Source organism: Cynocephalus volans, chromosome 1 (genome assembly GCF_027409185.1).
Source record: "Cynocephalus volans isolate mCynVol1 chromosome 1, mCynVol1.pri, whole genome shotgun sequence".
Taxonomy (NCBI): domain Eukaryota; kingdom Metazoa; phylum Chordata; class Mammalia; order Dermoptera; family Cynocephalidae; genus Cynocephalus; species Cynocephalus volans.
Window position 1 is genome coordinate 292,882,110 of NC_084460.1, and position 24,761 is coordinate 292,906,870.

A 24,761-nucleotide genomic window follows, 5' to 3' on the forward strand; every position below is an offset into this window, starting at 1 on the left:
ATTGTAGGCACAGATAGTTCAGGCACAGTAAGCTACTCATCAGTTCCGGGAATGGTGTGAACCCTCCTGAAATCCAAATTCCCAGATGCCATCCAAGGGTGAACTTTGCACATAGGGCCTTCTAAGTATAGTGTCATGCCGGCCATGTTAACTCTTTTCTGCACAACACCCTGGACAGGTTGGAGTAACAATGACATTTTTACACTTCAAACTCAGGAAACATGAGCCTACCAGGCCCTCTCCCCTTCCCCATGGAAAAGGCCCACAGGATGCCTGTCTAGCACAAGGACAACCACTTCAACACCTGGGTGGAAAATGTACACATCTGAGAAATTCCACATCAACCTTCACAGCCCCGTTCCCTATAGCACCTGTACGGCCTTATGCTAAGTGGGAAGGGCACAAGATTTAGAATCAAAAGACCCGCATTCAAGTTTCAGCTATACCAAGAGTGTTTGTTTCATCTATGGCAAGGTTCCCAGTCTCAGCCCTGAACTCTCTCCTCTGCCAAATGAGAATAGTAATTAAAACTAGCCTCGCTGTATTATTATGAGAAAAAATGAGATAATAGATAAAATAAAAATAAAAATAAAATAAAATACTTGGCAAATTATAATTGGTAAAGTACATTATCAGTGTTCTTCTGCCATGATTGATTTGCCCTCCCATAATATAATTCTTTGGGCACCAACAAGTATAAATATTTACCCCATGACTATACTGCATATGTGTCATTTAACTTTTCCCACTAGATAATATTTCCATAATTAATTTTAACATAAAATAGCCATGAATCCAAAATATGAGAAATAATTGATTGCCATTAGCTGGATGACCAACTTTGTCCAAGATGAGGCAGATGTAGCTGTAGTGACAGCTTCCACATGGCCACCTGGGGTCACATGGCCTGGCAGGGCACAGAGAAAGGAGGAGAAAGAAATCTACTCATTCTTTAGGGCCATTCATGTTTCTCTTTTAAATATAGCAAAATGCTTTTAAAAGGTAAATTTTGGTGGTAATTACTCTCCCTGTCTTTGTATGAAGGTCAAAGAAATAAATGCACACAGGGCATGGAGTCCTCTTCTGCCCTGGCCTTCAGGCTGGGGCTGGGGCCCCTGATGTCTGAGAGGAAAACACAGACTCTCCTGCTACTGATCCGGAGCCCGTGGGTGGCTCCAGATGCAGTAGAGTTGGGGGCCAAGTTTAGGTGTTTTCCCAGTCGGGAGCTCAGCTTGTCTTGGTCTTACAGGAGCCTCGGAGAACTGTGTACAGAGTGAGGATGGAAGGTGGTTCACCCCCAGGAAATTTGAAATTGAAGGAGGCTACGCAGCTTCCAGGAACTGGAAGCTGAGCCTTCGCTGCGGAGGGCATTCCCTGAAGCACCTGATGGAGGTATCCTAGTGACGAACGGCTTAAATCAAGGACTTAGCTTCATGATTCACTAACACCAAGCTGTAGCAGAATTTCCCAGGGTCCAGAAAATCGTCATGATGCCCCTTGCCCAAGTCACAATGCTAATGTCATTACTAACATTTCATCCATCCAGGGGTTACCTTGGCTGGCTTATATTATGGCTTAATCCCCTGAGTGCATTAACTCATCCTTTTGAAGGTAGACAGTCAATTGTGGCCTTGACTCTGCCACTAAGAAGGTGCGCAATTTCATCACATGGAAATAACTTAAATGGGAGGAGAGGGGTCTTAAACCTTGGGGGCCAATGTTAAGAGTAATATAGTAGAATTATATATCGAAAATTAATATATTGGTATGGGTAAGTCCTTGAAATATACAATATTTCAACAATATTTCTTTTAATAAGCCACCTCAAGCTTATTCTTGAGAATAAGAGAATATAAATAGATTTCATTTTAAAACAACTCCTTAGCTCCTCATATCAACCCCTTGATGTGGACGAAGCAGGGACAGAATTTCTGTTGCAAAGGAACCCGTGTCCTTTGACTCCGGATATAGGGCTCTTTCTGGATCACATCTTGTGCTACTCTAGCAATAAAGAAAAGGTCTCTACTTAGAAAATATTTATTGATCTACATCTAAAGCCATGAGGGAATTTCAAGGTGTGAGCTCCTAACCAGGAAGAAGGCTGCACATTCATAACCACAGGACTGCAGTGTGTCGATGCTGTAACGAGAGGGAAGGGACACAGTCGCTGGGGCAGGCAAGGTCATTCCTGGCTTTGAGGCTGAGGACAGTTTTGTGGAACCGTTTGCACTGAGCTAGGTTTTAAAAGAGCCGTTTTATCAAGCAAAAGTGTAAAACGGGGCATTCTGCATACATAGAAGCGATGGCATAGAAATCTGCTCCATGTCGTCTCAAGACGCTGTGGGGATGAGGTGTGATGCATTTGCTCTGCTGATTGTAGAGGTCGTGAGGCCACAGCGAGGAGTCTAAACACTTCCTTTAATCACTGGGGAATCATGGGAAATAATTTCCACAAAGACACCTTGATTTTGAGTTGACAGTGGGACCTCTACCTAGATCCATCTGGAAGGCAGAAAAACCAAGCTCACGAAATAAAAACAAGGACCCATCGTATCACTCATCTCTTTTCTCTTTCAGAGGGGATTTTTACCGTGCCCACCAAGAACGAGAAAACAGGTGATTTAATGCATGACCTTGCCCCAGTGTCTCACCAATCATATTGTTGATTTTACATCCCTGCAGCCTTATCATTTCTACATTGACCAATCATGATAAAAATTGATTTTATAGTATGGTCCTTTTGCAGTTGTTGCTTTCAGACATTATACAACGTACGAGGCCAGGATTTCTTTGAGCCTTAAAACATTTGAGATAGGGGTGGAAACAATCCTTAAAAATAGATAATATTTTTATGCAGAACTGACCTTATATGTCTGCTTTAATAAAAGATCTGAATAGCATACTGTCTTTAAGTTAAGTATAAGAGCTGGGGCTGCGGTTGGAAAAGTAAGCGCGATTTTGAAATGCACAATACAATACGTTTAACAACTGTTGCCTTTGCAAGCTCCACTTAAGCACTGATTTGTTTTCCTGTGTTCTATCTTTAATGAACTAAAAATGGAGCAAAAGTTCCCCTAGAAACATCCCATGGTCACTCCAGCTGACTTAATGCAGACTCCCCCTTGTGTATACAGCCATATGTCACCCAGGGAAGCAAACAACAGGAAACACATCTCTCCCTTTCTTTTATGTTTTTCTTCCACTACACACACACACACACACACACACACACACACACACACACACACACACAGAGAGTTCTTCAAGGGGAATGGTTTTTTTCCTTTGTGACACCATTGTGAGTGGAGCAATTGAGAGGCAACAGTGCCCTCTAAGGCTGCTGACCCAGAAGTTGATGATCTGGAAACCTTTTCCTTTGTGGAGAGGCCCTTTGGCCCCACCAGGCGGGCTGTACAGACCTCATTTCCATCTGTGAGGGTGAATGCCCCTCCATGGAAGTAGTGGTTTCCGGGCTGTGTGGATTCCAGGGAAAGTGGTGAGGTCATTGATGCTGCCCATGACCTCTCCAAGGCTGGGTGTGAGATAGAACCTGGTGAAGGAAGGAGATGGAAGAACTTCCACTTCTTAACCTCTGACATAGGTGGCCTTGCACATCTCTGCTACACCAGGAAGTCTTCACAAAGCTGGCTACTGGGGCTACCTGCTCCACTGGCTTTATGACTACAGACTCAATGACTAGGTTCTGCATCCCCTGGGTTTTCTAGAGAAAGAGACATTGTTCAATCTATTTACTAATTCCAAACATATCTACCCAGCCCATAGAGTCACAGGTAACTGTGGGCTAATCAACTGCATTGGCTGGTCTCCCAACCCCTCATTACAGGCACCCTCTCTTTGTTCCCAGTGGCTCACAGCTCTAGAGGTGTGACCACCTCAGTTTTCAGAGGGTGTCTCCCAAGGGTCTTCCTTCCCCAGACCCTTAGCTTCTGACGCTGTGTCACACTTAGCACCATGTGGCAAGTGCTGCTGTTAGCAGCTTCCCTGCTTATAAGTTTCCAGTTAAACCCACTGGTGATTAAAAAAAAAGGTGATAGCTGAGATGCTCCAGGATAGTAAGATTTAAAAGTCCAAGCTGACCATTTACCGGCTACTAAGAAACCTCTTCTCCTAAGTGACAACTGTGACATTTGTTCATGCACCTATGTATCCATCCAACAAACAATTCTGGAGCAACTACTAACCACGAGGTGATGCGCTTGGCCAACAGCAGTGCAAAGGAGGCCAAAAACGACAGACCTCAAGGATTGTGTTAACCTCATGTCTTGCCTGGGAGAGCAACTAATGGAGGGGGTGGGGGACTCTAGGCCACTCAGATACTACACTTTCTCTTAGCCAAAAGGCTGAGAAGCTATCCAGGCCCCTCAGAGAGGTGGCAGTGACATGGCCACCTCTCCAGTCATTGTGCCTTGGATGACATGGGGTGGTTTGTCTGTGGCCTCTCTGCCCCAGGCTGGAGGTAAAAGCTGAAGCAGTCATTGGTCCAGACTAGAAGAAGGCTGAGTTATTCCACAGACATCCAAGGTCAATGCAAGCTCTTGAGATTCAGGAGAAAGTAGAAAATTGCTTACCATCAGGAAGAAGAGCTGTAGCACTGGGGACCTTGGATGCCTTTTATCTTCAGGGCTGTATAGAGAGCTGTAGGGGGAGAGTTATAGGGGGTGGTGGGGTTCTTCTCTGGGACCCTTGCATGGCCTCCAGGACTCTGGGTTCTGTGGTCACTAGGGGCTGGGAGTGACGAGTCCTTATACTGATTCACATTGCACCTCCACTGGATGATATGACACTTGCTAATCTAGAAAAAAAAAAGGCTGAGGGCCACTTGAAGTAGGAGGAACAGTAGAATTTCTCCAGCTCAGTTTGGAAATGAGAGCCAGACTCCCTGCGCAGCTTCACGAAGGCCTGCCTTGGGCCTGAGAGCCAGGGAATGGAACTTGCATTGGGCCAAACTGTCACCGACACATAATTTAGTCCTTTTTTATTCTCTAGTTAGATGTATAGGCATCCAAAAGCACACATGAAACAAAGGGAAGGCTTTGGCATGAATCCCTTAATAAAGACGTCAGCTCAACTGTGTGGTTAGTGAAAACTCACATTAAGTACCGTCAATCTTTCTTTTCAGCGGAAAACACTGAAGCCGCGCAACAGAACCTTAGCTGAACCTTGTGTGAGTACGAACCCCCGACAATAGCCCCAGAATCGCCCAGGCCCTTTCCCTGGCTACATGTTTGGTGGCATCACTGCTTCTCCCTGGCACATACTCACTCTCAGTCGGAGAATGCGGCTGTGCGTGACGAGCAAAGACTCCAGAGGCATCACCCAAGCCAGGTGGATGGGCCTGGGCTATGCCTCAGTGTGCACACATCCTTTCTGTCTGCTTCATGGGAAACCTTCCCATCTCCTCATTTCTCCCAAAAGTGAGCATGGGAGGAGGAGCTCTAGACCCCCGGGGTCTCTAGAGACAGACCTTGAGGTGGTAATGGACAGGGTGGGCCTGCTGAGCAGGGGTAAGGAGCAAATTTGAGAAGATAACAGTATTTTAAAGAAGGCAGTGGGAATGGGAAGGAAACTCCCAGACTTCCATTCCAGGTGCAGGCAGAGCTCAAGATGGTCTTAGGCATCAGCAGAAGGAACAGGCCAGGCCAAGCTGGTGAGTCCAAGGTGTGGACTCTGCAGAGAAATGCACACTGGGCAAGTGGGTCCTTGACAGGGCCCCTGAAGCCAGTGTCGAGGAAGCCATCAGCGTGCTGAGCTGGTTAGGACTGAAACCATCACCACTTAGCAAATCACAGACATTTTTACTCAAACCACTTAGCTGGTGCAAACTATTCTGATCCCATAGGCCCCATCCATGCTCCAGTTGCTGCATGGCTGCCTGCTCTGTGGTCTCACAGAATCATGGTGACTCCACTCTCTAAGCTAAATCATGTTTTGATTCCTTTCATTGCAACGCTAAGGACATTTTAGGCAGGGTCAGCATTTTGCACAACTGCAGGGGGAGCCTCTGGCTACAGGATGGCATGCCTATTCCTCCTGGCTGGACGCCCTTGGGTTTCCTAGTAACTGCACTTCCCTATCAGGATCTAGATACATCCACACTGCTTGTGTTCCTCCACTTAGGTGGGACCCTTCAGTACTCAACCAGCTCTCATCTCTGGGGTCTCCAAAACTCGTTTGATGACTGAGGCAGATACAGAGGGGCATTTCTCACAGCCCACAGCCAAGCTCTCTGGGAAGATGAAAGCAAGGGTGTCCTCACCTCTTTTTGTGACTTTTCTTAGGATGAACTTGCAGCTGATAACGACTCTACTTATGACTCTCCAGGCCTTGTTCTAATCTTTTTAGAACATTGGTTCTCAACCTTGGCTGCACATTGCTATCACCTGGGGGTCCCACCCCTGAGGTTCAGGTGTTATTGGTCCCACCCTGAGGTGCCGCCTAAAAATTGAGATTTTCCAAAGCTCCCCTGGTGGGTTTTCAGCACAGCCAAAGCTGTGAGTGGACCGATGCTGGTCCATCTGTAGTGCCCATCAGAACCACCTGGAGGGCTGGGTGGGCCACAGCTGGCTAGGCCCCACCCCTGGGCTCTTGATTCAGGAAATCAGGGGTGGAGCCCAAGAATACGTGTTTCTGACAAGTTCCAGCTATTACCAAAGCTGCTTGTCCAGAGACCACTACTTTAGGCACCAGAGGTCTCAACTAACAGCCACATTGGAACCATCTGGAGAACGTTTAAAACTTACTGATGCCTATGCCCCAACTCAGACTAAGTGAATCACAGTCTCTGGTGATGAAGCCTCAGGCATCTAAATTCACTTTAAAGCTCCCCAGGTGGCTCTCTGCTTCCACCATCTCACAAGGTAATGCCCTGTGTCGCTGAAGCCACCACCAGGGAAGGCCTTCACCAGATGTATTCCCTGGACTTTGGACTTCCCAGCCTCAGAAACTAATGCTCTGGGAAGAAGACAAAATAAAAGACAGAGAGAGAAAGAAAGAAAAGGAAGGAAGGCAGGAAGATGAAAAATTGAAAAAGAAAGAGAAAAGGATGCTCTGGGTGATGTCTGTAGAAATGAAATGACCATGTTCAGACATTAGCATATGCACCGGGCAGTACCCTTGCCACTCAGGCTGTCTAAGTCCATTTGGGGCTGCTACAACAGAATACTACTGACTGGGTAATTTGTAATGAACAGAAATTTATTTCTCACAGTTCTGGAGGCTGGAAGTCCAAGATTAAGGCACCAGCAGGTTTGGTGTCTGTTAAGAGCCTGGTCTCTGCTTCCAAGGTGGCTCCTCGAATGCTGCATCCTCCTTTTACTGAGACGTTCATGATCAATAAACTCCTTTATACCTTAAAAAAAAAAGCTCCCCAGGTGATTCTACTATACAGCAGATTGAGAACCATTGCTAAACAAAAGAACAAGTTTCTTCCTAAAAAGAATAAAGAGACATACACCAAGTTTGCAGCTTCCCAGGCAATGGAGCTGCAGGTGTGGGGTTGGCCTGTGTTGCTCATTCTCAGGGTGCACTCACAGTGCACTTTACAGGATGATGGTTCAGGAACCTCAACCAAACAGCCTAAAAATAGTGGTCAGCATCCGTGAGTCTCATCTGTTATGACAAAAAGGAAAAATAGTTACTTGGCCCCATGCCAGGGCCCCATGCCCATGTGGGGATGGACCCAAAGATGTCCCTAACAGACCATTCAAGTTTTCCTATTGAAAGAGAGCATACGGGCAAGATACATATTGCAGCCTAGAATTCCTTCATATATGTGACTTTTGTATCTCTACTTACAGTGAATTTATAGATGAGGAGAAATTACACATTGAGGTCTGTCCCAATTTACCTTGGCTCATCAGGCCCAGGAATGACATTCCTGACTGTTACTGTTTTTAACCCAAATAGCAGGGCACTTTGCTTTGGCGGATGAGATAGTATTATAACTAAGGCCTCTCCACCCTTGTAGCAGCAGATCTGACGGAGCACTGAGAATGAAGTGAGACATTTAAAAATTAGGATCAGCCAGACGGGTGATGGGTTGGATATCTGGAATGGGGAAAGGGAGGAATCAGTGTTCACCTCCAGGCTTCTGGGTGGGTGGCGGGGGCTGGGAAGATGGTGAGCATAAGAAAGAAGCAGATTTGAGACCGGAAGACAAGAGATGTGGTTGGGACCAGCGTGGAGTTTAGACGTGATGAAGGACACCTCACTGGTGATGGCGAAGAGCAGGGTTTGGATGTTTGGGGGCTCTAAAGGAGGCCAGGACGCAGGTCTAAAAGTCTGGGATATAGAAGTAAGAGTGGTCGTGGGAAACAGCTGTGGTCTTCCAGGAAAGCAGGATGAGCAGAGGATGCTGGACAGAGCCCCAGCAGATCCCCACATTCTAGGTGAGGACCCTGAAGAAATGAGGTAGAGTGTTAGGAGGGAATGCAAGAGGGTGGAGGATCGTGGAACAAGACATGAAGAGTGCTTCTAGAAGGAAGAGGTGAAAGGGTGCCCCTGTCACGTCCCCATAGCCTCACCACCCACCAGCGTCCCAACCACCCATCACTGGGTAGGCCAGTCCCCAAGTCGGTGCATTACTTGGTGCTTAGATGGTCACACAAGGATGTGAATGCCTCCTTCCAGCCCATGGGATAGACGGGATATTTCACTGGACGAAACATTTTCCCTCCGCAGAGTTCCCCTCAAACTACTCTCTTTCTGTGCAGGTAGTACCAGGAGACAAGCCAGGGGCCCATCCTTCTGGGTGTTTCTCCAGCACAGACACACGGCCCTCATGCATAGAAATTGTAGTGTGTAGGTGTCCACGTGTTATTGCTACATGAATTATCATGAGAAAGAGAGAGGGGGGATGTGACTTCCTTTGCCCATCAGTGGGCTTCTTTCTTGACCAATTCTTATTTTAGCCTACAAATTCTATTGTTTTAACTCATGCGAGTTACCCCACAATACTTACATGCAAATACTGTCAAATTTTTAATTGCACTAAATGACATTAAATCTGGCTAAAGGCCCCATGTATTGAGGTTGGTGAGAAATCTAGTATCAATTGACTTTCTGGGCTCCTCCATTTTCTTTATCAAGAACAAGGTTACCAGCTCTTTTATGGACCCAGAAGATGAGCGTAGAGCCTTGGTCTTCAACCCTGGGTGGTTGATGTTACCACACTCTTTGGCCATCAGAAATGGTACCTCCACACCTTACATGCCAAGTTAACTAAGCCTTGGGGGATCTTCCCATAGGCTCCCAGAGCTGAAGAGCTCTGTCCTCCCTGGCACCCACCTGGTCATCAGAGGCACTGCCACAAGCTCAGGGCCCTCCAGCACTGAACCCACAGTCCACGAACCTCTCCCCAGGCCCTTTTTTCAGTCATATGGAGCTTATGGCCAAGAATATGGGACACAGTGATATATCAGAAGTTTATTCCATCATATTAAATTCTCAGTAATTCACCCTTCAATGAGTCCATTTAAATGATACGATGTGGACAGCTAGATGAGACACTGTATTCCTTGGCCAGGCTTTGCCAGCCAAATAATATATTTCTCAGATAGCCTTTCATTCATCCTTTTTTTGTTGCTAGCCATTCTGTGTCAAATCCCTGTTTTCATGAAGAAAACGTTTCTGGTCTGACACAGCCACTATCTCCTGAACTTTGCTGCAGGCCGGACTGTCTTCTGAAATCTCAACTCAGTGTCGTTCCTTAATATATTGAAGAGAGAAATTTACAGGTGTGACCTTGGTACATGCAAAGTTCATATATTCTAGAGTCCCAGCATGTCGACCTCCCGGGGTCTCACTGATTCCAGTGATGTCTACATCATCTCCCTTTCTAGCCGGAAAACTCAAATGTATGTGAGGTGTGCAGGATGTGGGGACGGCTGTTCTGCTGCGATACTTGTCCAAGATCCTTTCATGAGAACTGCCACATCCCATCCGTGGAAACTGAGAGGTTAGTACGATGCAGACCTCAGCCCTTCCTTCTCCTGGTACGGCTCCTCCTGCTGCACACACACACCCTGCAGAGTTTCTGTCTCTAGTTGTGTGTGTCTTGATGCAGAGGGAGCAGGATCCTGAGCATCAGGATGCAGAAGTATCATCCAGAACTGTGTCACAGTGCTGGCCGAGGCAGATTAATGGGAAACAAAACCCTTCAAGTGGTTATTAGGTGTGACAGTAAGAGATGTCACACACACACACACACACACACACACACACACACACACACACACACCTCCCTTACTTAGTTCCCAGACCCAAGCACACTGATGGGGTGATGACATCATGCACTGGCTGGTTTAAAGCACATGTCACCTGCTGTGGGAACATCACAAAGTTGATAAAGTTGGTGCTGTAATGAGCCTGCAGAAGGCCATCCTAGCAGTCTATCAAGCCAACTGAGTCTGGATCACAGGGCACATGATAGGGCCTGTGAATTCTGTGAGTGTGAGCCCCCTGCTACATGTTCTTTGCTGTAAAATGTGTATTTGGACAGAGGTGATGGTGTGTAGGATACTGTGGAGATTAATAAGTAGTTCTCTGAGTGGTGTTGTGGGCAGGATTGCTGTGGCCTGGAGGACGATCTCTACCAGGAGTGTGTCTGTCCCTGCGAGGACACAGCACTGCCCTTCCACAAAGGGAAGTGTCTAATGTGATCCACCTGCCCCCGGGGGCCATATCAGGGGATCACTGAGACCTCTGCTTCTGACCATTTGGGCAATCTGTAGAGGCAGACGACAGATCAGCTGTTTTTCTAGTCCATGAATAGCTCTCCTCCCTGCACTGTGGCCACTTTGTAACGAGCCCCTTGAGAAAGCATTGGGTGGACAAGGAGAGGTTGACACCACTGGGACGAGTTATTGTGTCCACCTGATTACTGAGAGTCTCTCAGCACAGAGAGCCTGGTAGAGGAGGTTGGAAAATGAATCTCGGAGAAAATGGAAGATATCTGACACTCTGTCAGTAAATTTCCTTTTGTAGAAGTTTCTGCAGCAAAGATTCTCCTTATAGATATGGCAATGCCAGAGGAGAAGATGCCCATAGTTTGTGCTCTGTGCTTACTGAGCAAAGTTGAGAAACAAGCTGGTTTCCTGAGTTTTACTATAATCTGATTGGCTCATCGAGGAACAAGACTTCAGTGCTAATTAAGGTACTAATTTCCAGTACCTGATTATGGCAAACAGGGCTCGATATCAAGTGCACAGTGGCTCAGATGGGAGCCCCAAGTTGTGACCAAGAATCCGTCACTCAGTGGGGCACCTCACTCAACAGACTGTCACCTCTGCTACCACTATGGATGGGAAGGGGCTCTAATGCCGAGGAAAAATGGATACAAGGTGGGAACCACCAGTCATTCCTGAACAGAGGACTTTAGCAGCTGTGGGAATGTGGCTGATTCACAGAACCTGCCCTTGCTCATTGTATGCTTGACCTTCAGGAATCCATGGAGTTGCACCTTCTGCATGACAAAGTCTATCCAGGAAACGTGCCCAAAGAGCCAACCATGTCATCAGGAATCCGAGGTCCTGATGAGGGAGATGCTGCCTGCGGAACAGTTGGTGAGTCAAGATGTGAACTGAAATCCCCCTCCTTTCTCTTCTTCAGCAGTAAACTGCTGGCCCATGCTGTGCTTTGGTCACATGACCTAACTCCAAAATTTGTATTCCAGAGAAAATCCTCATTGTTTCAAAGAGTCCACAGGTGTGGGAGCCGTGCGGTCTGTCTAGGCATGCATATGGGCACTCTCTCTCTGAGCTACTTTTCACTTAAAATTTCTTTCATCTTTTTTAGAAATGTGAGTTGCTCCTCTTGAAGGTCTATTGCTGTCCCAAAAGCTCCTTTTTTGTCTCAGAACCATCTTATGTAAGTAACAGGGGGAAAAAAAGAATCCTGAAATTTGCATTTGTTCATTCTGTGATCTGAATCCCATCAATACGAGCTGCCATTATTTCTGCCTTGTTGATGTATATTTTAGTTCAGGCTACTATAACAAATTACTATATACTGGGTGCTGTAAACAGCAAGAATTTATTTTTCACAGTTCTGGAGGCTGGTAAGTTCAAGATCAGGTTGTCATCACAGTCAGGTTCTGGTGAGGGCGGTCTTCTGGGTTGCAGACTGCTGCCTCACTGTGTTCTCACATCGCAGAAATAAAAGGAGAGGGATCTCCGGAGTTTCTTTTATAAGGGCACTAATCCCATTCATGAGGGCTCCACCCTCATGACCTAATCACCTCCCAAAGGCTCCCGCCTCTTAATTCCATCACACTGGGGGTGAGGATTTCAACATATGAATTGATGGAAGGGGCACAAACATTCAGTCCATAACAATGGGGGTCTACAGAAGCCAGACTTGCAACCATGCTTAATAGCCCTCCCGTTGGTACTTTTCTCAGCAGAGTAGAGAGGGGTCTCAGGGACCACAGGAGCCCATGTGGTTAGACAAAATCAAGAAAAGGCTGAATGAGAAGGTGTACCCCCAAGTGGAGGGGTTTGTGCGGGACATGCGCCTCATCTTTCAGAACCACCGGATGGTTTACAGGGTAAGTAGCTCTCCCTGCTACACTTTTTCTTTCAATTAAGTCCCTTTACCTTTCAACTTCTTGTATCAGGTAGATGTTACAATTGCCCTCATCGTGTAGCAAGCCCAGACATAAGTACAGATTCTGAAAGTATCCCGAAAGCCTTGTGGTGCACCTGGGGAAAACTGCAACGAGCCACGTGTCATTGCAAACACAACCCTAGGACCTCAGAGTCTGCTCACTTCTAGGTAGTCAATTCTCGCTCATAGAGAAGAGTAGGCTGCAGACCTACCCACTTCCACAGGAAGTAGAAGTGCATTTTATTTTTTTAGTTTTATTTTTTAGCGTTATTTATTTATTTATTTATAATTGACCCTAATTTATTATACAGAAGTACATTTTAAAGGCTGCTATGGTTTCTCTTCTCTAAACAAAGAGAAGCCAAATTTCTCAAATATCAAAATCTTAGATTCCTTTTTATCCAAATTTTTTAGTGGTGTATCAAAAAGTTAACAAGGATGAAAAAATAGTAATAATAAAAATTTTAAAAATAAGAATTTCAAAGAGTAGATGAGAGACGAACTTTCAGCTGCTTTATTTCAATGAATTAAACTAAATTCTGAAATAGAAAGGAAAAAGAAAAAGTTAATAAAAATTACTTGAAGGGGTGAGAGTGAAGAAAAAAGGAAGACACCGTTCATTTCCCGTTGATATTTCTGTACTATTTCTGTACATTTCATATTGTTACAAATAATATGTGCTGTAGTTAAAAATCAAATAACTAGAATTTTTTAAATTAAATTAATCGATAAAGTTCTGATCGGGGATTAAACAGCAATATAGTACTATTTTTGCTTCTCTTCCGGTTTAAAGAGAAATAATCAAAGTCTCAGGGAATATAAGTTCCTCCTAACAGGGTTAATTCTCACTTAACATTTGGGGTAGTTTAAAATAAGGCTCCAGATTATCTGAAACATTGGGTGTCTAAACTTATTGAACAGTGGTTATTACTGTTTTTATCTTCATTTTTCCAGGGCAATAAATGCATCAGTCTGGGACTTCAACTAGAGGACATCTTTGAGAAGGATTTCAAAAACATTTTTGCAGTTCAGGAAACAAGCAAGACCAGTTCTCAGTTTGGACACATTGTTATGCTAATGTAGCCCAGTCCTATTTCCCCCTTCAGGCCTTCAGGGTGCCACCTAGCTACCAGGGTGCCACCTAGTTACCAGGGTGCCAACGTCCCACTAATATGCCTATTCCTGTGCAAACAACATACAGTATCACGCTTTTTTTCCCCACGTTTTTTTCTTGTCCACTCCTGTTCATTTATTTTTGTAAATAAAATGTAAGATTGTCTTATTAAGTTCTCTTATTGAATAATTTGAAGTGAAAGTTACAGTTGAAAATACTGTCTTTTTGTAAAGAATGACATTGTAGCCTTCCATTTATTCAAATCTTTTATTAGATTCTTCAGTAATGTTTTCTCTTCCCCTCCCCACACAGGACCTTATTTCCTTTTTTTTACTCCAAAGTATTTTATTCTTTTTGTTGTTACTGTGAAAGTGATCTTTTTCCATTACATTTTATATCCCATTACTGCTTGTTACAGGAAGCTACTGTTGTTTATACTTTTTATTTATACTAATTATCTTATTGAATACTGGATAGCATCTTCTTTTGCCTCTTGCCCGGTGGCATCAGGAAAGCTATGGTGACACTATCGCATTTCCAACTGTCAATTCATGGCATTGTAATTGGTTCAGCTGATGGGAGAATTTCTCACTTGGGCACTAAAACCTCTGACCATTCTTGGTTCTGTTGGGGAGCGGCTCTGCCAGAGCACCTTGGTGTGCTTGTAAGTATAGGGAAGGGAAAAATAATTTTCCCTCTACCCTTCTAAATTCTAGTCTGGGGCCCTGGTAATGAAAGACAGATTAACAAGTGAAAAACAAGCAGAAGTGTATTATCGTGTAAATACATGCATGGGAGACACACAGGAAAATGAGCAACTCTCCAAGAGGTGACTTATAATTCAGATTTAAATACCGTCTCCAGCTAAAAACAAAGAAATAAAGGTGTGGGAAGGCCAGGATGAGGGTAACCAGAAAAACTATGGTAAACAAGAATAAGTTTTGTTATGCACATTTAAGGTGACTTCTCTATTGATTAGGGTCTCTTGTGATTTAGAATCGTCCTTCTCTTTCTGGTACAGAGAGAAAGACACCCTTACAAAAGGAAATTTATCTTATAGATGTTGATTTCCCTTACAAAGGGTTAACTTCTACTCTGTTTTTAGAACTTCTGCGTTTGCTGTTTCTCAAAATAATCCTTATGCCAAAGAGGCATATTTTGGGGTGGCACATTTTGGTCTCCTACATGTTTCCACATAGACCACATGGGCAAGATATAAGTGCAGCGGATCTGATCTGAGCCTCAGCAGAATATCATATTCTGGCAATAATTCCTCCAAAACATGAGCACAGGGAGGCTTGAGAAAAGCTGCTTCAAGACCATTTCCCACTCACCTGCTCATCTTCTGGACTCTACCACGACACAGTTTCTCATCACTTCCCAAGTTCTGAGGAGGCCTGAGGCTTTCTACCTCACCGCCATTAGAGTACAGCTGCAAGTTATAAAACTGCTCAGCTGCAACATGAATGCAGCATTCATGTTGCATCACATATCATCCTCCAGCCCCTTGTTTTCCAGTGCTACCTTGGGTTACAAAGGACATGGGGAGCTGGCACCTTTGCCCTTCTTGCTTTTGCTATGTAAGTCATAAATTGCCTGAATCTTAGAAGGGTCTATTGTTTCTTTACTAGCCAAATCCGTCAGCCTTGCTTGACAGTTTCGCAGATCCAATGTATCCTGATTATGGAAAAAGAACACCAGATAATGGAAGCTGGTTTAGAACAGAAGGACAACCTGGAAAAAGATCCTGAGGCACTGACAAAATATGAAAGAGTTGATTTGAGCTAACATGTGTGACCGTGACCCAGGAAAACACCAAGTAGCTCTAGGAAGTCCTCTCCAAAGAACCAGCAGAACTTCACCATTTTTATAATCACAGAGAAGGGAAGAATAAAGAGGAAGGGAGGAGACGGCCCCTAGTCCGTACATCAGCTTTTCTGTTGGTTTCACAGCATCATGTAGGCTAATGAGTGGTTCTCTGCTGCATCCTAGATACAGATGCATGAGTACGGCTCACAAGATACATTTTCAGCATTCCTATGTTAATACAACTCCTTTAGGCATCAGTAAGTCTGGCTTTAGGTTTAAATAGCCTTATGGTAACAGTTCCAGAATGTATGGAGGTGGCTGTCACTCCATTCCAGATTCCCCAAGGCTATTAGGAATTTGGCTTACTTCAGTCAGAGCTGATTTCTAGTTTAATACACTAAATCCTTCAAGGCAGTACTCAGATCTCAGAAATTATTATCTCCAGTTGGTACTAGAATTAATTCTCCAACTCACCATTTCACCATTCAAATAAATTTCATTGTTGGAGTGAGTAATTTGGAAGATCAAATGAGTTTCTGTATATAAAAGGATTACGATCATGTCTGAGACACATGGTGGCTACACACAGCAGGGATTCTGTATTTAAAATGTTGATTTAGGCAAGAGAGAGCAATTCTCGTTGCCTACCCAGCTATTTGATTGACGATGAGATAAACGAAGTCCACAAAACCCAAAGTTGATATGTTTCCTAGATCTTCTCAAGAGACTTATGTCTACTTTCCAAGGTGACTATGAACTGGAAAAAGGAAAATTCTTTAAGGAATATTTTAATTCATTAACGAATCTTTAAGGAATTATTGTACACCGACCCTCAGCTATTTCTGGAAAGCCATAATGACCTGTCTATGTAACAGAAGAAGTTTAAATAATAAATGCAGTCTTGGTCTCATGATAGACCGAATCAAAAATGTTTCTTCTTATAAGTGATGAAATTACTTAGGAATAATTCAGAAATTAATGTGTTCAAAGCTCTGCCTCCCTTTATTTATGTTATGACTGAAAGGGGGATGTTCTCCTAAACAGGTAAAAAATTCAGGGATCCTGCCAGAAAATAAACTTTGTGGAACTACAGTTATCTAGAATAACAGAATAAATTTCATCTCAGACCAAGTAAAATATTTTATCGTTGAAGTTCTCTCTTGTCGCATATTCTATTCTCAATCCTTTGGCTTCTAATAAGTTATATTTTTCATTTAGATTATATGTTTAAATTTTTAACTTGTTTTCCTTTTCAACTCCTGTTTACTTTGTTGGGTTAGGGGGATTCAGCAATGTGGCTTCATTGCTGAATCGTTATCTAGGATTAGGCCTTTTCCAGTCTAACATTTTCATTTGTGGCATGATGTTTGTGTTCACTAACAATCACATATGCCCCCCAAAGTCTCAGCCCCTTGCATTCAGCAGGGCCAAATGACTAATTCCAACCAATGGCTATGAGCAGAGGTGGCGTGTGTCATTTGCGAACTGATTCATAGAAGAGCAGTGAGAATTCACACACTACTCTCCTGCCACATTGACTGGGAAGGCCTTGTTTTGAGACAACAGAGCCTAAAGATTGAAATGGCCTGGTGCATCTATTCACTACCATCTCAGAGGGGCTTCTAGATTCACTGTAGACTTTGAGTGAGCAAGAAGTAAACTTTTGTGGTGTGAGTCATTAGAATTTCAGGGATGTTCATTGCCAACAGCATAACCTAGCAAGACCTGACTAACATATATTGGAAACAACAAAGAAACATTCGTAGAAGTGGATTTTGGGGATGTTGGACTGGGGGAGGGCAGATTACAAGATTGGGTCGTGGAGACTTTACTGATATTGAAACCCTCTCCTTTGAATCAGGGTGTAAGGAACAGGCAAATGCACCTGAAGCTGGTCCTATCTATGGCTGAGTTGGCTCTTTGAAGCTTGCACAAAAAGATGGCATTTAGTAAAGGAGGTAGAGATGTCCCAACTGCCTTGACATAGAATTAAAGAAGGAGTCAGAAGGCTCAGGGACACAGGAATGTTAAAATAGATATATTACATGAGACCAGAGAACGCCATATGGCTTTGATACCTGCACAAGCCCAGAGGACAGACATTTCCTTCCCGAAAGCTATAAGAAATGCATTGGTGTGGGGGTGCTAGTGTTTTTGAGAACCTCATATGCACAGGAAATTTAACACATTCTGTATGATGTCTGCACTTTGCTGTCATCATTTGTACAAACTCTTTATAGCTTACTTGACCATCACCATCAATATCTGCTTCCCTGATCATTTCATGAAACCTCTTCATCTCTTAACTTCCCTGAATTTCTGACAATGATGGGAAGAAAAATGAAAGACACAGACAGTGAAGAAGAAATCAGAGCAGCATTCCATGCATCTGGTAAGGAAGGCAATGGCTGTATCAGCGCAGCAGAGCTTCTCCATGAATGGTGTCTTATGATCATGGTCCTGGGCTTAAAAAACCTTAATTGGCTCTGAAGATCACAGATGCAAGCAGTGAAGAAGACGGCCTGTGGGTTTATCAGTGCAACAGCCTGGAACAAGCACGAGCCATTTGCAAAGATAGATTTACTTATTTGTTTGTTTGATTAGTTGATTGATTGATTGATTTTGGTGGCTGACCAGTAAGGGGATCCAAACCCTTAACTTATCCACTACTTTTGACTCTGTATTAACATCTGTTAACTGTCTCAACTTCTAGCTGTGTTTCTCTTGTTTGGAACTCCATCCACTTTCAAACAGTGAACCACGGCAGGTCTCTTGTAGGTGAAGCTTGTCTCTACCTCTTTGTTCCCTCCACCTCTGATGAAACCACATTCCCCTGATTGGAAGAGGCCTGACTATGGTAGTGAATTACAGAGAACTGACAGTTGTTTCAGACCTGACTATATGGTGGATTTGTTAGTGGGCAGATAGAAAGGAATGAGGATCCTTACACTATAGGAGACATAGATTCTCCATGGAGGTTCAGTAGAATGAACACAACCTTAGTGCTAAGGAGATTAAAAGATCTATGTCAGGAGCACTCAGCTCAAAGAGACCAGGCATTCTGGTTGGCTCTCCAAATCCCCTCTGCCTCAAAGGACCAGAGCAAGCCAGTTGTGCTTATCTCTCTGCCTTTCCAGTCCTGGCTCATAGATGGTCAGCACCAAGACAGTTTGGACCATTGAGTTGCTAGGACAGGTTTGCCTGGAGCTTCTGTGTGAAACCAGCCAGGCTTCCCCTCCCTGAAGCACAAAACAAGGCAACATGTCACCCAGTTACTGCTGGCAGCCATCTCATGACCATAGGAGGAACCAGCAGCTTGAGGATAAAGTAGATGCTGTGACTTCAGAGCAGAAAGACAGAAAGTACCTGGTGCCTGAAGACATCATGGTGCCACCAAATCAATTAACCCTGAAACCTATGGCCCACTGCTAGACTTTCTATTATGAAAGATAATGCACATTCTCATTATTTAATTCGAGTCAAGGTGTTTGTTAACCTGTAGCATCCCAACTTAAAAAAAATCCTCAGAATTCAGTGTATGAATAGAAAAGGTTTTGGAAGAAATAAAAAGAAATGGGAAAAAGCATAATTAGTTTAAGAACTAGGTTTTGGAAGAAGTAAAATGGTCTCTATTTGCAGATGACATGATCTTATTTAAAGAAAACTCTAAAGACTCCACCAAAACACTGTTATAACTAATAAATAATTCAGTAAAATTGCAGGATACAAAATCAACATACAAAAATCAGTTGCATTTCTATACACTAACAACAAACTATCTGAAAAAGAAATTAAGAAAACAATAGCATTTACAATAGCATCAAAAAGAAAAAAAAATGCTTAGGAATAAACTTAACCAAGGATGTGAAAAATCTGTACAATGAAAACTACAAAACATTGATGAAAAAAATTGTAGAAGATGTAAATAAATGGAAAGAAATCCTGTGTTCATAGATTGAAAGCATTAATATTGTTAAAATGCCCATACTACCCAATGTGATCTACAGATTCATTGTAATCCCTATCACAATTTCAATGACAGTTTTCACAGAAATAGAAAAAAAAGTCATAAAATTTGTATGGAGTCACAAAAAGACCCCAAATAGATAGAGTAATCTTGAGAAAGAAGGACAAAGGTGGAGGCATCACACTTCCTGATTTAGAAGTAGGATACAAACCTATAGTAATCAAAACAGCATGGTACTTGCATAAAAACAGACACATAGACCAATGGAACAGAGGAACAGAATAGAAAGTCCAGAAATAAACCCACACATATACAGTCAAATAATCTTTAACAAAAGACCCAAGATCACAAAATGAGAAAAGGATAGATAGTCTCTTCAATAAATGGCTGGGGAAACTGGATTCCACATGCAAAAGAATGAAATTGGACCCTTATCTTATGCTATACACAAAAAAAATCAGCTCAAAATGGACTAAAAACTTAAACACAAGACTCAAAACTGTAAACCTTCTAGAAGAAAACATAGGGGAATATTTCCACACCATTGATATTAACAATAATTTCTTGAATATGACACCTAAAGCACAGGCAACAAAAGCACAAATAATCAAGCGGCACTACATAAACTGAAAAGTTACTGGACAGCAAAGGAAAAGATTAACAAAATGAAAAGGCAACCTACAAATTGGGAAAAATACTTACAAACTATATATTTGATAGCAGGCTGATATCCAAAATATATAAGGAACTCATACTACTCAATAGCAAAAATAATAATAATGACAACCTGATTTAAAAATGGACAAAGGACCTGAATAGACATTTTTCCAAAGAAGACATACAAATGGTCAACAGGTATAAGAAAAGAAAATTTAAAAGCAATTTTATACAACTCAATAGCAAAAATAATAATAATAATAACCTAATTTAAAAATGGACAAAAGACCTGAATAGACATTTTTCCAAAGAAGACATACAGATGGTCAACAGGTATAAGAAAAGAAAATTAAAAAGCAATTTTATCTACAATAGCATCTAAAAGAAATAAATATTTAGAAATAAATCTAACCAAAGAGGCGAAAGACTTGTTTGCTAGAACCTATAAAACACTGCTGAAAGAAATTAAAGAAGGCCTAAATAAATGGAAAGGCACACCATGTTGATGGACAGGAAGACTCAATATCGTTAATATGTCAATACTATCCAAAGTGAACCACATATTCAGCACAATCCTATCAAAATACCAATAGTCATTTTTCATAGAAATAGAAAAGCTATTCACATAGAATTGCAAGGGTCTTTGAAAAGTCAAAACAATCTTGAAAGAGAATAATAAAGTTGAAGGAATCACACTTCCCATACAGTAATAAACAGTATGGTACTAGCATATGGACCAAAGCAATAGAATAGACAGCCTAGAAATAAATTCTCACACATATAAATTGATTTTCAACAAGGATGTCAAGACCATTTAAGAGGGAAAGGACAGTCTTTTAAACAAATTGTACCAGGAAAGCTGGATACTCATATGCAAAAAACTGAAGTGGAACCCTTACATTAGTCCATGTACAAAAATTAATTCAAAATGGATCAAAGACCTAAACTTAAGAGTCAAAATATAAAACTCTTAGAAGAAACATTAGGAAAAGTCTTCACAACATGGATTTAGCAACAATTTTATGAATATGATACAAAAAGCACAGGCAACAAAAGAAAAATAGATAAATTGGACTTCATTAAAATTAAGAATTTTTGTGCATCAAAGGACACTATCAAGAAAGCAAAAAGACAACCTAAAGAATGGAAGAAAATATTTGCAAATCATATATCTGATAAGGGATTAATATCCAGAATATATAAAGAACTCCAACTCAATGATTAAAAGAAAACAAACAAACAAAAAAACCCAATCTAATTCAAAAATGAGCAAAGACATGAATAGGCATTTCTTTGAAGAAGATATACAAATAACCAATAAGTACATGAAAAGGTGTTCAACATCACTAGTTGAAATGATAATCAAAATGACAATGAGATACCACTTCACACCTGGATGGATATAATTTTTTATTAAAGCAGAAACAAAATAATAAGTGTTAGTGAGGTTGTAGGGACATGGAACAGTTGTACATTGATGGTGAGAATGTAAATGGTACAACTGCTGTGGAAAACAGCTTGGCAGCTCCTCAAAAAGTGAAACATAGAACTACCATATAACTTAGCAATTTCATTCCTAGGTATATACCCAAAAAAGTGAAAACAGTGTCTTGAACAGATATTTGCACAATATTTATAGCAGCATTCAGAGGCACAAGCAATGGGGAATAAATTTTTGATATGTGCTACAATGTGGATGGACCTGGAAAACACTAGGCTAAGTGACATAAGCCAGACAGAGGACCAATGTACACGTTACCTAGAATAGGCAAATTCATAGAAACAGAAAGTAGAATAAAGGTTACCAGAGAATGGGAGCAAGGGACAAGAATGGGGTGTTATTTGTTTAATGGGGAGAGAGTTAGTGTTGGGAATGACGAAACACTTTTAGAAATAGAGGAGATGGTTACACAACGTTGTGAATGTATTTAACACCACTGAATTGTACACTTACAAATGGTTAAATGAAAAAATGATAGTGATAAATGATAAAGTATCATTTAATGATAAAATGGTAAATATTATGTATATTTTACCACAATTAATAATGATAATGGGGGGGTCTCACATTATTTGAATCTGGAGCTTTGTGTTGATTACCCCAACTAAGCTATCACTTGGTGCTCTCTGGAGAGCCAGGGGACAGGAGCTGGGGACAGAAAAGTAAATGGTGGGGGGGGCAGATTCTCAGCTTGGTGGAGCACGAGGTCTTGCAGAGAATGAATGTCACAGCAAATAGAAATTTCCCAGAGCTGCCCCTGAGTTTCTTATTCTGCTTCTTTCAAGTGTCTGCACAAAAGCAGTGGCCAAAAGACTGGGTATCAAGCCTTCTGCTGTCCTCCCCCCAGCCTAGATTCAGCCACACCCCGATGCGAACTCAGTTTGGCTGTGAAACGTAATGGTTTAACAGAAAATGAAATGAAAGTGAGGAAATTAAAGACAAGTAAGAAGTCGCTCTTCCCCCAGCAGGACTCCGAGCTGCCCGAGGCCCTTTCCGGGATGCTGGTTGTGCAACCGGAGGCGCATTGCAACAGGAGGTCAAGTGCCAGCGTCCAGCTTCCCCTGAGCTCCTCCGTCCTGCTGGGGGAGTGCAGATGGGAAGCAGAGCGGGCTGCCACCAGTCTTCAGCCACTGTCCCTCTCGCACAAGCGCGCTCCTGGAGGTGAGGTGCTGGCAGAATGTCAGCTCCCTGGGAACCCAGTCACTTTCTCAGAGCACAGACCCACCCAGGCTCTGCCCTGCCCGGATGCACCACTAAAGAAAGCCACACACATTACTAAAGTATTAACACACTTGCAGCCCAGTTGGTAAGGATCTGTTTCCCTGAGCCCTTTCAAGGATTCAGGAAATGCCACCCCAAAATATGCTGCTTTGGCATATTGATAACTTCTAATCGAAGGCACTTGAAAAAGAGCAAATGCAGGGAGGGGCTTTCTCTGAACTCCTTTTCTCTGCCTCAGTACGGATCTTCCACAAGGAACTCAGTTGTCACCAATCCCCTTCCTGGAGGTTTCATCGACTAGAGATTAACTTGCAACCCAAGAGAGGAGACTAGGTGACACCACACTCAGACAAAATCGGTCACAGATCATCATCTCTTTTTCTAAGGGCCCATTCATCTTTCCCCCAAAATCCTTTATTCTCCCCTGAGTTGCCAGCATCCCCCTCCGCTCTTTCCTACGAAGAGGGTCTGTAAGCTTCTAAAGCTCACTGGTTTTCAGTTATCACTCTGTCTTTCCTGCGATGCCCCTACACAGGTAATACATTTCTACACATTTTCTCATGTTTATCTGCCTGTGGTCAGCTCATTTCACAGGCAGTTATCAAACCTCTGAAGGCAGAGGAAAAGTCTTCCCTCCCCTACACCCCTCAAGGCTCTCCCTCTGCCCTCTGCTGCCCTGGTCATACTCCCAAGACCTCCCCAATTAGCAACCTGACGATGTCAGGGGATCTTCCAGGAACCTGCTCCAGCTTTCACGAAGTGACAGTTCTGATCAGTCAGAGCACATAGAGCCAGAATAAAAGGAGGGCCCTTTTACGGAGGTTGGTTTTTCATTCTAATTTTAGCAAGCCAAACTTTATTTGAAACTTGCACTCACTGTCTGACAACCCCCCACCCCCACCCCCCCCCCACCCCCCGCCCCAAAATTTTGGGACCCTTTCCTCTCTCCAGATTCTCCAGAAAGTCTACACTGTCCTCTGGTGGCTGAATGTTGTTATTGCACTGTCCCCTTTGGAAGCATCCTGTACCTCTCCACCGGTAATTCATCCTGCTGTCCATCCTGAAAAAACAGAAATCTTTTCTTGACCCTCTAACCAAATATCATAAAATCTAGGCAATAAGTGCCAATATTTCCTTCTAAATAAGAATGGAATAACATAATGGATGGGTGCATGAGACAGTTTACATATTTGTTAGTTCATGTTCCCATAAATGAGGTTTTATGGCCTAGACAAAGAAATCTTAGTTCAGATTGTGAGAGAGGTGCTTGTCCTTGACTCCTTTGTATTCCCTTGATGTGCTTACCATCTTCCTAGGCCCCTGGGACCTTCGTTGGGCCTAGGAGTCCCTGAGGACGATGTATCCCTTCCCACTGTGGATTTCCTCCTAGGATGGGAAGGTCTGAAGTGAGGCTCCCGCACAAAGCAACTCAGATTTCTAGGGGGACCACAGCAGTGAGCCAGGGGATACTGGACTTGCAGAGAAGTGGGGTGGCACCTGGATACTGTTAAAAGAATGAATCTAGGCAAAGTAAATTGAACAAGGTTTAATTTGAGCGAGAAAAGGAAAAAGAAAATCTGTCCGCCAAGTGGGCAGCCCCTAGAACAGATAGAGTTATAGACAGAGGAAAGGAAGTGACAGTACAGAAAGAAGAAGTGAGGCTCAGAGCAGGTGACTGCCTGTAACCGGCTGAGCGTCAGCTGTCGTCCCAGAAGCACACTTCTAAGTCAGGTTTTCGATTTGCCTGTGTGCTTATGGGCTAATTTAGGTTGCAGTTCGTATAGAAGGGCTTAAGAATGAAGAGTATGGAGGCTTGTCAGGCCAAAGTTTTTTAGACTTAACAATACAGTGGAAAGCAAAATATTTCT

General features: G+C 43.0%; 1 protein-coding gene across 1 annotated transcript in view; it reads left to right on the forward strand.

Annotated features, from left to right (window-relative positions):
- SP100 (SP100 nuclear antigen) overlaps positions 1 to 13,851 on the forward strand; it is a 76,485-nt gene extending 62,634 nt beyond the window's left edge. The window contains exons 17-24 of the mRNA XM_063092434.1: positions 1,250 to 1,392; positions 2,578 to 2,616; positions 5,141 to 5,185; positions 9,861 to 9,976; positions 11,462 to 11,582; positions 11,815 to 11,886; positions 12,422 to 12,565; positions 13,579 to 13,851. Of these exons, the coding sequence (XP_062948504.1) occupies positions 1,250 to 1,392; positions 2,578 to 2,616; positions 5,141 to 5,185; positions 9,861 to 9,976; positions 11,462 to 11,582; positions 11,815 to 11,886; positions 12,422 to 12,565; positions 13,579 to 13,707 (809 nt within the window). The 3' untranslated portion in view covers positions 13,708 to 13,851. The remainder of the gene's footprint in view (positions 1 to 1,249; positions 1,393 to 2,577; positions 2,617 to 5,140; positions 5,186 to 9,860; positions 9,977 to 11,461; positions 11,583 to 11,814; positions 11,887 to 12,421; positions 12,566 to 13,578) is intronic.
- Positions 13,852 to 24,761: the final 10,910 nt, after the last annotated feature.